The 15,248-nt window shown below is 44.8% G+C and overlaps 1 protein-coding gene across 2 annotated transcripts in view; it reads left to right on the top strand.

Annotated features, from left to right (window-relative positions):
• The window catches only part of kif6 (kinesin family member 6), a 522,710-nt gene that overhangs the window by 175,300 nt on the left and 332,162 nt on the right, over positions 1-15,248 (top strand). For both annotated transcript variants that reach the window (XM_048531738.2, XM_048531739.2), the window contains exon 10: positions 9,851-9,954. In XM_048531738.2, the coding sequence (XP_048387695.2) occupies positions 9,851-9,954 (104 nt within the window). The remainder of the gene's footprint in view (positions 1-9,850; positions 9,955-15,248) is intronic.

Raw genomic sequence — 15,248 nt, 5'->3', positions numbered from 1 at the left:
ACAAGACCAGTCGAGAGGGAATTCCAGAATTTTGACCCAGCGACAGTTCAGGAATGGTGCTATATTTCCAAGTCAGAATAGCTTGGACGGGAACTTGAAGGTGGTGGGTTTCCCATATATCTGGTGCCCTTGTCCTTTCAGCTGGAAAGGGTCATGTGTGTTGGAACTTGCGATCTGAGGATCTTTGGTGCATTTTGTAGATAGTGCACTCTGCTGCTACTGACCATTGGTGGTGGAGGGAGTACATGCTTGTGGATGCAGTGCCAATCGAACGACTGCTTTGTTATGGATAGTGTCAAGCTTCTTGAGTGTTGTTGGGGCTGCATTTATCCAGGCTGGTTTGTGCCTTGTAGATGGTGGACAGGCTTTCGGGAGTGAGGAGGTGAGTTACTTGCTGCAGTATTCTTAGCCTCTGACCTGTTCCTGTAGCCAACATGATGATTTGGTGAGTTTCTGATCAATGATAACTCCAAGGATGTTGACAGTGGGGGATTCAGTGATGGTAACACCATTGAATATCAAGGGGTGGTGGCTAGATTGTCTCTTATTGGTGATGGTCATAACCTGGCATTTGTGTGGTGCATGAATCTTACTTGCAACTTGCCTGCCCAAGCCTGGCTATTTTGCCTAGGCTGCTTCAGTGTCTGAGAAGTTGCAAATGATGCTTAATATTGTTCAATCATTGGCAAACATCCTTATTTCTGCCCTTATGATGGAGGGAAAGTCATTGATGAGCAGCTGAAGTTGGTTGGGCCTAGGACACTAGCCTGAGGAACTCTTGCAGAGATGTCCTGGACCTGAGATGACTGACCTCCACTAACTACGACCGTCTTCCTATGTGTCAGATATGAGTCACACTACTGGAGAGTTTTCTATCTCATTTCCATTGATTCCAGTTTTGCTAGGGCTCCTTGATACAACATTCGGTCGAATATAGCCATGATGTCACGGGCTGTGATTCTCACCTCATCTCTGGAATTCAGGTCTTCAGTCCATGTTTGAACCAACGTTGTAATGAGGTCAGGACCTGAGTGCCCTGGCAGAACCCAAACTGGACATCACTGAGCAGGTGCTGCTTGATAGCACTGTTGATGACATCTTCCATCACCTCACTAATGATCGACAGTAGATGAGTTGGGTGGTAATTGGCTGGGTTGGATTTGTCCTGCCTTTTTATGAGCAGGACATACTTGGGCAATTTTCCACATTGTCAGGTAAATGTGAGTGTTGTAACTGTACTGGAACAGCTTGGCTAGAGTGGCCAGTTCTGGAGCACAAGTCTTCAGTACTATTGCCGGAATGTTGTCAGGCCCATAGTCTTTTCAGTATCCAGTGTCTCCAACCGTTTCTTGATATCATGTGGAGTGAATCGAATTGGCTGAAGACTGGAATCTGTAATGCTGGGAACCACGGGAGGAGGCCAAAGTGGATCACCCACTCTGCACTTCTGGCTGAAGATTGCTGCAAATGCTTCAGCCTTATCTTTTGCACTGATGTGCTGAGCTCCTCTATCATTAAGAATGGGGATATTTTTGGAGCCTCTGCTTCCAGTGAATTATTTAATCCTCTGCTACCATTTCCAACTGCATGTAGCAGGACTGCACAGCTTAGATCTGAACCATTGGTTGTGGGATCCCTAAGTTCTGTCTACCACTTGCTGCGTATGCAGTTTGGCGTGCAAGTAGTCTTGTTTAGTAACTTCGACAGACTGGTACTTCATCTTCAGCTATGCTTGATGCAGCTCCTGGCATGTTCTCCTGCACTCTCCTTTGAACCAGGGTTGATCCCTTGGCTTAATGGTAACGGTTAAGTGGGGGATATGCCAGGCCATGAGGTTACACATTGTGCTGGAGTACAATTCTGCTGCTGATGATGGCCCACAGCTCCTCATGGATACTCAGTATTGAGTTGCTAAGTCTGTTTGAAGTCTGTCCGATTTAGCATGGTGATGGTGTTGCCTATTGTGATAGAGCGTATCCTCAATGTGAAAGCGGGACATCCTGTCCACAAGTACTGTGCTGTGGTCGCTCTTACCAATATTGTCATGGATAGATGCATCTGCAGCTGGCAGATTGGTAAGGATGAGGTCAAGTATGCTCCCTCACCAACTGCCACAGACACAGTCTAGCAGCTATGTCCTTTAGGACCTGACCAGATCAATCACTATTACTGCTGCTGAGCCACTCTTGGTAGTGGAATTGAAATCTCCCACCCAGGGTACGTTTTGTGTGCTTGCCATCCTCAGTGCTTCCTCCAAGTTTTGTTCAACATGGAGAAGGAGTCTTGATTCACTAGATGAGAGAGGATGGTATGTGATAATCAGCAGGAGGTTTTCTTGTCCATGTTTAATCTGAAGCCGTGAGACTTCATGTGGTCCAAAGGCAATGTTGAGGACTCCCCGACCAACTCCAGCCCGACTATATACCACTGTGCACCATCTCTGCTGGGTCTGACCTGGTGGTAGAACAGGACATATCCAGGGATGGTAATGCTGGTGTCTGGAATATTGTCTTTAAGGTATGATAACACTGCTGCCTCACAGCACCAGGGACCTGGGTTCGATTCCAGCCTCGGGCGACTGTCTGTGTGGAATTCATACTTTCTCTCCTTGTCTGCATGGGTTTCCTCTGGGTGCTCCGGCTTCCTCCCACAGTCCAAAGATATGCAGGTTAGGTGGTTTGGCGAGGCTAAATTGCCTGTAGTGTTCAGGGAGGTGTAGACTAGGTGGCTTATAGGGGGTTGGGTCTGGGCGGGATGCTGTGAAGTTTGCTGTGGACTTGTTGGGCCGAAGGACCTGTTTTCACACTGTAGGGATTCTATGACTCAATGACAATGACTCTATGTCAGACTGTTGCTTGACTGGTCAATGAGACAGCTGTCCCAATTTTTGAACTAGCCCCGAGATGTTAGTGAGGAGGACTTTGCAGGATCGACAGGGCTGTTTCTGCCGTTGTCTTTTCCAATGCCTGAGTCGATACCAGGTGATTCATCCGGTTTCATTTCTTTGAGCAGCTGAATGGCCATTTCAGACGGCAGCTGAGAGTCAACCACATTACTGCGGGTCTGGAGTCACGTGTAGGCCGGTCCAGATGAGGATGGCAGATTTCATTCCCTAAAGGACATTAGTGAACCCGATGGGTTTTTTTCACAATCGAGAATAAAAATTTCATGGTGATCAGTAGATTCTTATTTCTTAATTCCAGATTTTTTTTTGAATTTGCTTGGGATAAACCTCAACAAAAGCCACTCCATCTTTCTCCAGACTCCCTTTACAAAGGCAAATTCCAGCAGGAGATGTATGACAGTCTGTACTCCTCTCCACAGCTGCTTCAAGGGCAATGTACACTGGTGCAGAGAGCCTGGATGCACATGAAGGATCTCACAGTTAGTGCCCTTCTTAGTGCTTGTTGAAAAATTCTAGTGATAAGGCATTTTTCACTGTATTTCATTGTATTTTTCACTGTAAATGTACATGACAATAAAATCATTCATTCAGTCTGCCATTTTGACAGTCTGCTCAGGAAACAATCCGCAAGATCCAGTATTTCCCACAGGACCTTGAGGATACTAGCAATGATGACTTCCTGATGGACTTATGATCAAAAGTTTCTCTCTGCAAATTTCTCTACGAAGGGCAATTTTTACAGAATACTTAAACTACTTGGAACATTCTGCAACAATGAAGCCAGTCCAATCCTTTGCAACACCAGGGACAAGTAGAGCTTTGGTATTTGGTGTTTGTGTACTGAGGGTCAGTGCACAGCTTGATATAGCCGCACAGAAAGATGACCATTGGGGTGAGGGCACTGTTGGTTACATTCTTCCCCGTCTTATCCTGAGTTTTGTACATGGTGTCCCATGAGACATGGGCCATCTTAAACTCACAGATGAAGTGGAAAGTCACTCGGGTGACCGTAAAGGTACAGCTTCTTGCAATGGGCCAGACCTGCGCTGCATACAACAGTAAAGTGTCTCACACCTGATGACCAGGTTTTTACCCTCAATGGAGAGGACACGGTGCTCCCAAAAGACCAGTTTCAGTCTCACTTTAGCGATGCCCTCCTCCCAAGATTTTGTGCACATTCCAGCCCCGCCAAACCATATTCTCAGCACTTCTGCAGTGTTTCTGTATGTAGCGTCAGCTACAAGGAGACATCTGCCCACCACCTCCTTAACTTCGGAGATAGTAAAATTGCTTCCTTGCAGCAGAATACCCAGGCCGGAGGCATGGCAATCATTTTCCCCCAACCAAATCAAAGGCCCATAACCTGACCATTTCCTGTAGCTGCTGAGGTGTGGTATAGAAACATAGAAATTTAGAAGATAGAGGCAGGAGGAGGCCATTTCAACTTCTGAACCTACTTTGCCATTCTTCACAATCACGGCTGATTGTCCAACTCAACAGCCTAATCGTGCTTTCTCCCCATAACCTTTGATCCCATTCATATCATGTGCTATGTCTCGTCGTCTCTTGAATACGTTCAATGTTTTGGCATCAATCACTTCCTGTGAAAATGAAACCCACAGGCTCACCATCCTTTGGGTGAAGAAATATCTTCTCATCTCTGTCCTATATCATCTACCCCCAAATCCTCATACTGTAGCCCCTGGTCGAGACACACCCACCATCGGGGGCATCCTCATTGCATCTACCCTGTCCAGCCCTATTAAAATTTTATAAGTCTCTATGAGATCCCCCCATCATTTGTCTGAACTCCAGCAAAAACAATCCCAACCTAATCAATCTGTCCTCATACATCAGACCCGCCATCCCTGGGATCAGCCTGGTAAATCTTCATTGAACACCCTCAACAGCAAGAGCATCCTTCCTCAGAAAAGGAGACCGAAACTGCACACAGTATTCCAGGTGTGGTCTAACCAAGGCCCAACCAAGTACAACTTCCAAACCCCTGAAGAAACAGGAGGCCTGCTTTGACATTGGCCAAATAAGCCAGTTTGGAAACATATCACATAATAGATTTAACACTTTGCACGTTAATACTGGCAATTTTAAAACCGATTTTGAGAGTTCATAGAATTACTTATAGACCCAATACTTGTGCACCCACAGTATTGTCACTTGGAAAACTCAGTATCAGATTGGTACTTTATCTCTTTTCAGGCAGTACTCACTCAATGTGGAAACCACGTTCCTGAGCAGTCAAACCTGTGCCCATGATCCTGTTCTCAGCCGTGACAACTGAAAAGACTTCTCTCAGAATCCTCCATGGTTGCTTCTCACCAGTGCCCTCAGTTCAAACTATTTTAGTTCATTGAACAGTGCAGTTAGAGAGGTGCTGGGCAGATGCCTCTTCGTAGCAAGACGGTACGTACAGAAGTGTTACCCTGAGACTAATTAATTTACGTCCCAGTGGTAAAGAGTGAGTGGCTAGCTGTCCTGCAGCAGCTCCCACTGCTGATGGTGACATCTAGGCCTGTCATTGTGGCTGGAGGATTCAACTGCATCATTGATGCAGATCAGTCATCCAGAGGGGCTGACAGCTAGCCAGGAGCCATGTCCGGATTCCTGATGGAAACCGTTCAAGTTGCTAAGCTGCATGACGTGACATGGCCAGAGCAGTGCAAGGCATAGCTTAAAATAAGGTGTCAAATTGTGAATGGTGGTTGACAATTAAACAAATATCAAGATGTGGAGGCTCCACAAATATCTCCGTCCTCAACAGGGGGGAGCCTGGCATATCAGTGCAAAAGACGAGGCTGAAGCATTTGTATTTATCTTCAGTTAGAAGTGCCAAATGATGATACATCTTATTGTCTGCTGGAGGTCCTGTCTTTCAGCTAATTTCATTCATTTCATGTGATAACAAAGTGTGTAGCTGGATGAATACAGTAGGCCAAGCAGCATCTCAGGAGCACAAAAGCTGACGTTTCGGGCCGAGACCCTTCATCAGAGAGGGGGATGGGAGAGGGTTCTGAAATAAATAGCGAGAGAGGAGGGGGAGGACCGAAGATGGATAGAGGAGAAGATAGGTGGAGAAGAGAGTATAAGTGGGGAGGGGATAGGTCAGTCCAGGGAGGACGGACAGGTCAAGGAGGCGGGATGGGGTTGGTAGGTGGGAAATGGAGGTGCAGCTTGAGGTGGGAGGAGGGGATAGGTCAGTCCGGGGAGGACGGACAGGTCAAGGAGGCGGGATGGGGTTGGTAGGTGGGAAACCTTGAGGTGGGAGGAGGGGATAGGTGAGAGGAAGAACAGGTCAGGGAGGCGGGGACAAGCTGGGCTCGTTTTGTGATGCAGTCGGGGAAGGGGACGAGCTGGGCTGGTTTTGGGATGCAGTGGGGGAGGGGGAGATTTTGAAGCTTGTGGCTTCCACATTGATACCATTGGGCTGCAGGGTTCCCAAGTGGAATATGAGTTGCTGTTCCTGCAACCTTCGGGTGGCATCATTATGGCACTGCAGGAGGCCCATGATGGACATGTCGTCTGAGGAATGGGAGGGGGAGTTAAAATGGTTCGCGACTGGGAGGTGCAGTTGTTTATTGCGAACCGAGTGCAGGTGTTCTGCAAAGCGGTCCCCAACGCTCCGTGAATTCCTTGTCCGCTCCACACTCCCCTCCAACCCCACCACAGCCGGCACTCGCCCGTGCAACCGCAGGAAGTGCTACACTTGCCCCCACGCCTCCTCCCTCACCCCCATCCCAGACCCCAAAATGACTGTCCACATCAAGCAGATGTTCACCTGCACATCTGCCAGTGTGGTATATTGTATCCACTGTACCCGGTGTGGCTTCCTCTACATTGGGGAAACCAAGCGGAGGCTTGGGGACCGCTTTGCAGAACACCTCCGCTCGGTTCGCAATAAACAATTGCACCTCCCAGTCGTGAACCATTTTAACTCCCCCTCCCATTCCTCAGACGACATGTCCATCAGGGACCTCCTGCAGTGTCACAATGATGCTACCCGAAGGTTGCAGGAACAGCAACTCATATTCTGCTTGGGAACCCTGCAGCCCAATGGTATCAATGTGGACTTCACAAGCTTCAAAATCTCCCCCTCCCCCACTGCACCCCAAACCAGCCCAGCTCGTCCCCTCCCCCAACTACATCACAAAACCAGCCCAGCTCGCCCCTGCCTCCCTAAACTGTTCTTCCTCTCACCTATCCCCTCCTCCCACCTCAAGCCGCACCTCCATTTCCCACCCACCAACCCCATCCCGCCTCCTTGACCTGTCCGTCTTCCCCGGACTGACCTATCCCCTCATCCCCTCCCCACCTCCCCACCTATACTCTCCTCTCCTCATATCTTCTCCTCTATCCATCTTCGGTCCGCCTCTCCCTCTCTCGCTATTTATTTCAGAACCCTCTCCCATCCCCCTCTCTGATGAAGGGTCTAGGCCCAAAACATTAGCTTTTGAGCTCCTGAGATGCTGCTTGGCCTGCCGTGTTCATCCAGCTCCACATTTTGTTATCTTGGATTCTCCAGCATCTGCAGTTCCCATTATCTCTGATCACAATTTCATGTGATATTCAGAATAGCTAAAGGCATTGTCCACTGAGAAGGCAATGATCCTGACAACATTCTGGTAATAACACTGTAGACCTTTGCTGTAGAACTGGCTGTGCTCCTAACCAAGCTGCTCTGTTGCAGCTCCAATATTGGCATCTACCTGATGAAGTGGAAAGCTGCCCAGCTATGTCTGCACACAGAAAGAAGGACAAATCAAACATGACCAGTTGCCACCCCAACAGGTTACTTGAGATCACTTGAGAATGATAGAAGCACTTGTTTACTCTGTTATCAAGCAACTCTTAGGTGGGAATAATCTGCTCTGAAGCCCTTTTGGGCTTTGCCAAGGTCACTTGGCTTCTGACTTGATTTCAGCTTTGCTTCAAACATCGAAGAAAAGAACCGTATTCCAGAGGTGAAGTGAGGGTGGTTGCCCTGAATATTACATCATCATTTGATTCAGTCTGGCATCAAGGAGTCCTGGCAAAACTGGAGTCAGTGGGAATCAGGATTACTGCCCGCTATTTGGAGTTACATCTAGCATAAAAGAGAATGGTAGTGGTTGTTGCAGATCTATCATTACCTTACTCCTCAGAATAGTGTCCTAGGCCTAACCATTTTCAGCTGTTTCATCAATGACTTTCCCTCCAACATTGAATCAAAAGTAGGGAAGCTCATTGATGATTGCAGAATGTTCACCATTCATGACGGGGGCACTGAAACAGACTGTGTTTGTTTGCTAGTAGCATTTGTGTCATTCCAGTATTAGGGAGTGACTGTCTCCAACAAGAGAAAATCTAATTGTCGCCTCTTGATGTTAAAAGACATTACCATTGCCGAATGCCACTGAACAGAAACAGAGTTGGGCTAGCTATATATTTACTGCGACTGCAAGAACAGTTTGGAGGATAACAACTTGTTGTGTCCCCAGTGCCGGTCCACTTTCCACAAAGCACAATTCAGGAGATGGAAACCTCTCCATTTGCTTGCATGGCTGCAGCTCCAATAACATGAAAGAAGCTCAGCATCAGCCAGGGCAAAGTAGCTTGCATTCCACCCATCCCTTCAGCATTCAGTTCCTCTGATACCAGTTCACAGCTGTCTGTACAATCTCTAAGATGCTTTGCAGCAACTGTGAATGCTCCAATAACACTTTACAAACTTGTGACTTCTGCCACCCAAAAGACAGGAGCTGCATATGCATGGAAACACCATCACTTTCACGTTGCCCATCAAGTTGCATACCCTCTTGATTTGGAATTATATTGTTGTTGCTGGGTTAAAATCCTGGAACACTCTTCCTGACGATGTTGTGAGTGCCCCTACACCTATAACAGTTTTGGAAGATGGCTCACTGCTGTTTTCTTCGCCAGAGGTGATAAATTCTAGCATAAGCTGTGATACACACAATCCAATGAACGAATAAAAAACAAGTGGATTTGAGGCAGAAGTTGGATGTGATTTTCTTGAACGGTAGGGCAGGCTCAAGAGAATGTAAGGCTTACTCCTACTTCTATTCCTTTTCTTACAATGCTGTCGACTCTGTGTTAATGAGGAGCAGAATGATCTGACCTGAATTTGATCCCCTCGGGCTTGCAAGGGAGTCTTTGCTCAAAACTAATCATGAATTTAATTCCCAAACCAATGCACACACTGGCATCTGTTCTTCATTAAAATTAGTAGAATAACCCCATCACACTTTTTTGGTACCCTGATATGAGTCTCTGACTTTCTATCCTAAATCTAGGCCAAAGAGGTTTGATTCTCTACATTGTTGTACAATGAGACAAATTATGACTTTCTACCAAGGTCACTAGCAGCAGCTATCATAGTAATAATCAAGTTAAAAAGGCTTAATCTACGTGAAATAAGAACTCTGAACTTGTGTTTATATTTATTGAAAGAAAAGCATTATCTCATTTTATTAACAATTGTGAGGAAGGGATGAAAAAACCAAGGGAAAAAGTGAGAGTTAGTAACCGTACCCATTGCAGGCAAATACATCAATATGTGTGTCTGTTCAATGAGTCCTGACAGGTGAACAAAATCTTTAGCAAACCGGTTTATGTTAAGTTAATAAGAATTGACTGTACTTGTAGCTCCTCTATACATGGAATGTGGCTGTCTCACTAATCACATGAAAAGGAGAGATTTATGATTTCAAACAAGACTTTTATATTGTATATATGATCTTTTATGATCTCAAAATGGATTTATTTTAGGAACAGCAACTAACTTTTGCATAAAATATAACCTTTAATTTATTATTTTTCTGATGAAGGCAGAATTTTCCATTATGCAGAGAACGTCCAGAAAAACATACATCAGGAAACTGATTCCAGCTGTCCTTCATTTTTCCCTGTTTTGTTGTCCGGAATTTTCAGATGATTCTTCGTTTAAAGAAGGAAATCCAGCAGCTAAAAGAGGAACTGGCCATGGTCACTGGAGAGACAAGGGCTGACAACCTCTCACCGGAAGAAACACAGAAGTACCTTTTGTCTTTTTAATTTTTTTAACAGAGCAAACCAATGCTAAGATTTTCAAAATAAATGGTTTTATTGATTTTGATAAAATTTTGGAATATAAAACTACATTTAGCACTTCTTGTTTAGGAACAAATGTTATTAAAAACCCAAGGTTCTTCTATTTATTCAGTAATGTGACTAGGCCAGCATGTATTGCCCATTCCTAATTGCCGTAGAGAAGACTTCTTTTGAGCCGGAGTTTTGAATTGCTGCAGCTCTAGAGATGTAGCAAGACCCATCGTGCTGCTAGAAATGGAGATCCAATGTAGCTCCAAGTTCAGATGGCATGTGGCTTGGAGCTTGTCAGTGTTGGTTTTCCCGTGCATATGCTACCCGTGTCCTTCTTGTGTCAGCAGAGGTCATGGGCTTGAAGGTGCCGGCAAAGGAGCCCCAATTGCTGCACTTCATTTTGTAGATGCTACATCCTGCTGCCACTGTGTGCCAGTTGTGAAGGGAGTGAATGTTGAAAATGGTAGCTGAGATACCATTAATAGAGAACCTCATTGATATTGAAATATTTTATCCATATAAAGTACGTTCCCTGAATGGGATGTATAGTTCTGTTAGCTGAATTGTCAATGAAAAGTAAGGAACAGAAATGTTTATGTACAGCAGGCAGTTAGCGTCTTAAAGAAAAAAAATTGCCTCATTGATTTAACAATAATCCTTCCTCAGAATTTATGGTATGTATTTCCAGATTTCCCTTGTGGAATTTCAGATTTCCATCATTTACAGGTTATCTCTTTAATTCTCCCATGTCCCACATCCAAGTATTATGAATGGTGGAAATCTGGATATTGAGTTCATTGGCATGGATGTCAATCAACTTGCACATATGTTTTTATTCTGAACTGTTGAAGTTTGCAGTGTTCACAACAAACCTCGAAACTTTCGCTCCTGTTTTGAAAGCTCAGCTCCTGTTTGCCATTGTAAACATGGTAACAGCAGAATCTTTACATTCCATCTAATCTGATTTGTACCTGGGCTGGGAATGCTTGTTATTGACCCAAGTTGCAGTATGTGGAACAGTTTTCTGTTCAAAGCACTCATATCTTTAGTTGCTATGGCACAAAATTCCCTTCATTGTACTGTAAAAAGAAACCAGTAATGTCTAAAATATTATTTCAAGTGTTAACGCTGATGCAAGAATTGGTAGCAATAACTTTTCTTACTCAGGAGCAGTAACATCGAGAGGTCAAAGTCTTATCTTTCCCTGTCCCAGTGGGCTGTATATCTTACTCTGCAGCAGCTGCATGGCTCAGTTTCACATATTCAAGATATTGACAAAGAAATACGTAAGAATTACAGGATAGAAACTGTCTAGTTACCTCATCTAGCTTGAGAGCAATCATTCTTAAAAGAAGAAAATGCAAGATTACATTAAAACCAGCACCTTTCATGAGCTAAAGTGATCCTACGGTTTACTTCCAGATAGGTACTGTTAAAGCGTAGGTGCTGTTATATTGTAGAAGATGTGGTAGCCAATTTGTAAACAGCAAGTTCTCACAGACAGTAACATAGTCATGATCTTGTAACATGCTTTTAGTGAGATTCAGAGAGAGAAAAATGTTGTTCAGGATTCTGAGGAGATTCACTAATCTTCAACAAAATAGTGCCAAAGAATCTACTTTTGAGTACAGATATAATGTCTCATATTGAATATCCTTTCAGGGAAGCAAACCTGCCATCCTTTTGTGCTCCTGAGATGCTGCTTGGCCTGCTGTGTTCATCCAGCCTCACATTTTATTAACTTGGAATTCTCCAGCATCTGCAGTTCCCATTATCCCTGCCATCCTTACTTGGTTAGGCCTATTTGTGACTCTGAACCAAAGCAAAGTGGCTAACTGTTAACTGCCTTCTAATACCCTACCAAGCCACTCAGTTTAAGGGGAATTGATGATGGGCAATAAATCCTGGCCTTTCCAACAATGCCAATATTCCATGAAATTATATAATGTGAAAAATAGCTTCTGCATTAACACTGCTTCATTGAGTGTGCTAGAATCCATAGCCATTTGACTCCTCTGAGTATATGCACAAATAGGCCAGTCAGACTTCTAAGCTTGCTTGGAAGGGGTGCGGTTCTCACTGCGTGTCTCCTTTCCCAGTGCTGGGTCACTAAGTCAGGCACTGAGTATTTCACTCACCAATGTCAGTATGTTGAACCAGGCAGCAAAAGACTTGAATTTACCATAAACATTAGTTTCAACTTTTCCTTCTGGTTCAACTTCTGTCTAGGAGCTAACATGTTACTGGGGAGCATGTTAGAATCTGTTATAAAGGTTGTAATAGCACAGCATTTAGAACTGTATAATATGATCAAGCACAGTATGGCTTCATAAAGTAGAAATGATGCCTGACTAGAATTCTTTGTGAAAAGCAGGATAAATAAAGGGTGAGAAGTAGATGTAATATGTTTGGATTTTTCATAAGATGCCACACATTAGGCTACTTTGTAAGATACAAGCCTATCGTATTGGGGGCAATATATAGGCATGGGTTAGCTAACTAAGAGAAGAAAGGGAATTTGGATAAAAGGGTGTTTCTAGGATGGTAACCTGTAACTAATAGAGTCCCACAAGGATACAATTATTTACAATGTATAACAATGAACTGGATGAGGAACTTGAATACACTATAGGTTTGTGGATGATGCAAAAATATCTGGGAAGGCAAATGGTGAGGATGACACATAGGGTTTGCAGAGGGACGTTGACAAGTTAAGCGAGTGGGCAAAGAAAACTTGGCAGATGGAAGATAAAGTGAGAAATTGTGAGGGTATGCACTTTGACAGGGAGACTAGCTGAATATTATTTAAATGGAGAAAGCCTGCAGAAAGCTAAGAAATAAAGGGATTTGGGAATCCTTGCCCACAAATTCACAAAAGCTCATCTAAGTTCATCGCATCCAAGTTCAGTTGATAGTAGTGAAAACAAGTGGAACGTTGACCTTTATTCCAAAGGGAATGGAGTATAAAAGAGATTTTTCTGAAACTATGCCAGGCACTGGTATGACTGTAACTGAAATACTGTGAACAATTTTGGTTCCCTTATCTCATGAAACTTATATTGGCATTGGAGATGATCCAGAGATGGTTTGCTAAGTTGATACCAGGCATGGAGGGACTGTCTCATGAGGAGAGATTGAGTAGATTCTTGTTGGAATATAGAAGAATGAGAGACGACTTTATTGAAACATGGAAGATTCTCAGATGACTTGAGAGGGTTGATGCAGAAAGGTTGTTTCTCCTTGTGGAGGGTTGATGACCAGGCAGCATAATCTCAGAGTAAGGGGCCACATATTCAAGACAAAGTTGAGAAGAAATTTCTACACTGAGAGGGTTGTGAATCATTGGGATTGTTTACTGCAGAGGGCAGTGAGGCTGCATCATTAAGTATACTTTTTTATAATTTATTCATTCATGGGCTGAGGACGTCACTGGCTAGGCCAGCATTTATTGCCCATCCCTTCTTGCCCACAGGGTAGTTAAGAGTCAGCCACATTGGTCTGAGTCTGGAGTTACATCTAGGCCAGACCGGATAAGGATGGCAGTTCTTCCCTGAAGGACATTAGTGAACCAGATGGGCTTTTGTGACATTTGAAAATGGATTCACAATCATCATTAGAATTTTCATTCCAGATTCTTTTTCTGAATGAATTCAAACGTCACCATCTGCCATGGTAGGATTTGACCGTTATCTAGGTCTGGTTAAAAGTTTAGTATTAACACCACTATGTCGTTGCCTCCCCTTTAAGGCTGAGATAGGCAGGTTTTTAATCAGTAGGGTTACGGGGCGAAAGCAGGAAAATGGCGTTGAGGATTATCAGATCAGCCATGATATCATTGAGAGGCAGAGCAGGCTTGATGGGCTGAATGTGTGCTTCTGCTCATTCAATTTATGTTCTTAACATAGGAACAGGAATAGGCCATTTGTCACATTGAGCCTGCCCTACAATTCAATACAATCATGGCTGACCAAACAGTTCAGATATTCTTCTGGTGTTCGAACCCTCTGCTTATGCAGATCATTTGCTTTCTTCATTGCCTGCTGCACCTACATGCTTGCTTTCAGTGACTGGTGCAAAGGGAATAGTATTTTCCCTCCTGCCCTCAAATCTCACCAGTTTCTTCACTTTCATATTACTGATTTCCTTCAGTCTCTCTCCCTCTTTCATTAGACCTTGAGCTCCCCAACATTTTGGGATATTTTTGAGTCTTCCTTTGTCAAGAGAGAACCAAAGTATGTATTTAATTTGTCTACCATGTCTTTGTTCCCCTTTATAACTTGTATTTCTGACTATAAGGGACCTACATTTGTTTTCACGAAGCTTTTTCTCTTCACATACCTAAAGAAGCTTTTACAATCAGATTGTTTGTTCCCTGTAAACCTACTGTCTCACTGGATGTGAGTTTGCTCCCTGAGCTGGAAGGTTAGTTTTCAGACGTTTTGTCACTTTTTTTTATTTGAAAAAATATACTTTATTCATAAGATGCACAAAAAATAAAACATATTTATACACCTACCCAGTCATGCAAGCCGGTCCGGGATACCCAGGGGGTACGTACGCCAACTAAAGGAAAAAAAAACAAACAAAGAAGAAGAAAAAACAAAGCAAAGAAAATACCCCGGCACTCGTGACCCCGCACAGTCCCAGTTGGCCCCCTGACCAGTTGGAGAAAGCGCCAGCTGGGCCCAGTTACCAGATAGGGCCCTTTTTTCTATTCTGGACAAGGGGTTTCATCCGGTGGTCTTTCCCCACTGCGCCTTGGTAGCGGCTGCCCCGAGCTTTAGCGCGTCCCTCAGCACGTAGTCCTGGACCTTGGAGTGCGCCAGTCTGCAACATTCGGTCGGGGTCAGTTCTTTCAGCTGGCAGACCAGCAAGTTGTGGGCAGACCAAAGAGCGTCTTTCACCGCATTGATGGCCCTCCAGGTGCAGTTGATGTTGGTCTCGGTGCGCGTCCCGGGAAACAGCCCGTAGAGCACGGAGTCCCGCGTCACGGAGCTGCTCGGGACGAATCTCGACAAATACCTCTGCACCCCCTCCAGACCTCCTGCGCATAGGCACACTCCAGAAGGAGGTGATCGACAGTCTCGTCCCACCCGCAGCCGCCTCGAGGGCAGCGTGCGGTGGCGCAGAGATTCCGGGCATGCATAAAGGATCTCACTGGCAGAGCCCCTCTCACTGCCAGCCAAGCAATGTCCTTGTGCTTGTTTGAAAGTTCTGGCGATGAGGCATTCTGCCAAACGGCTTTGGC

The sequence above is a fragment of the Stegostoma tigrinum genome, chromosome 4 (assembly GCF_030684315.1).
Source record: "Stegostoma tigrinum isolate sSteTig4 chromosome 4, sSteTig4.hap1, whole genome shotgun sequence".
Taxonomy (NCBI): Eukaryota; Metazoa; Chordata; class Chondrichthyes; order Orectolobiformes; family Stegostomatidae; genus Stegostoma; species Stegostoma tigrinum.
Note: the sequence above shows the minus strand (reverse complement) of the source record. Positions and strands in the feature narration are given on the sequence as shown.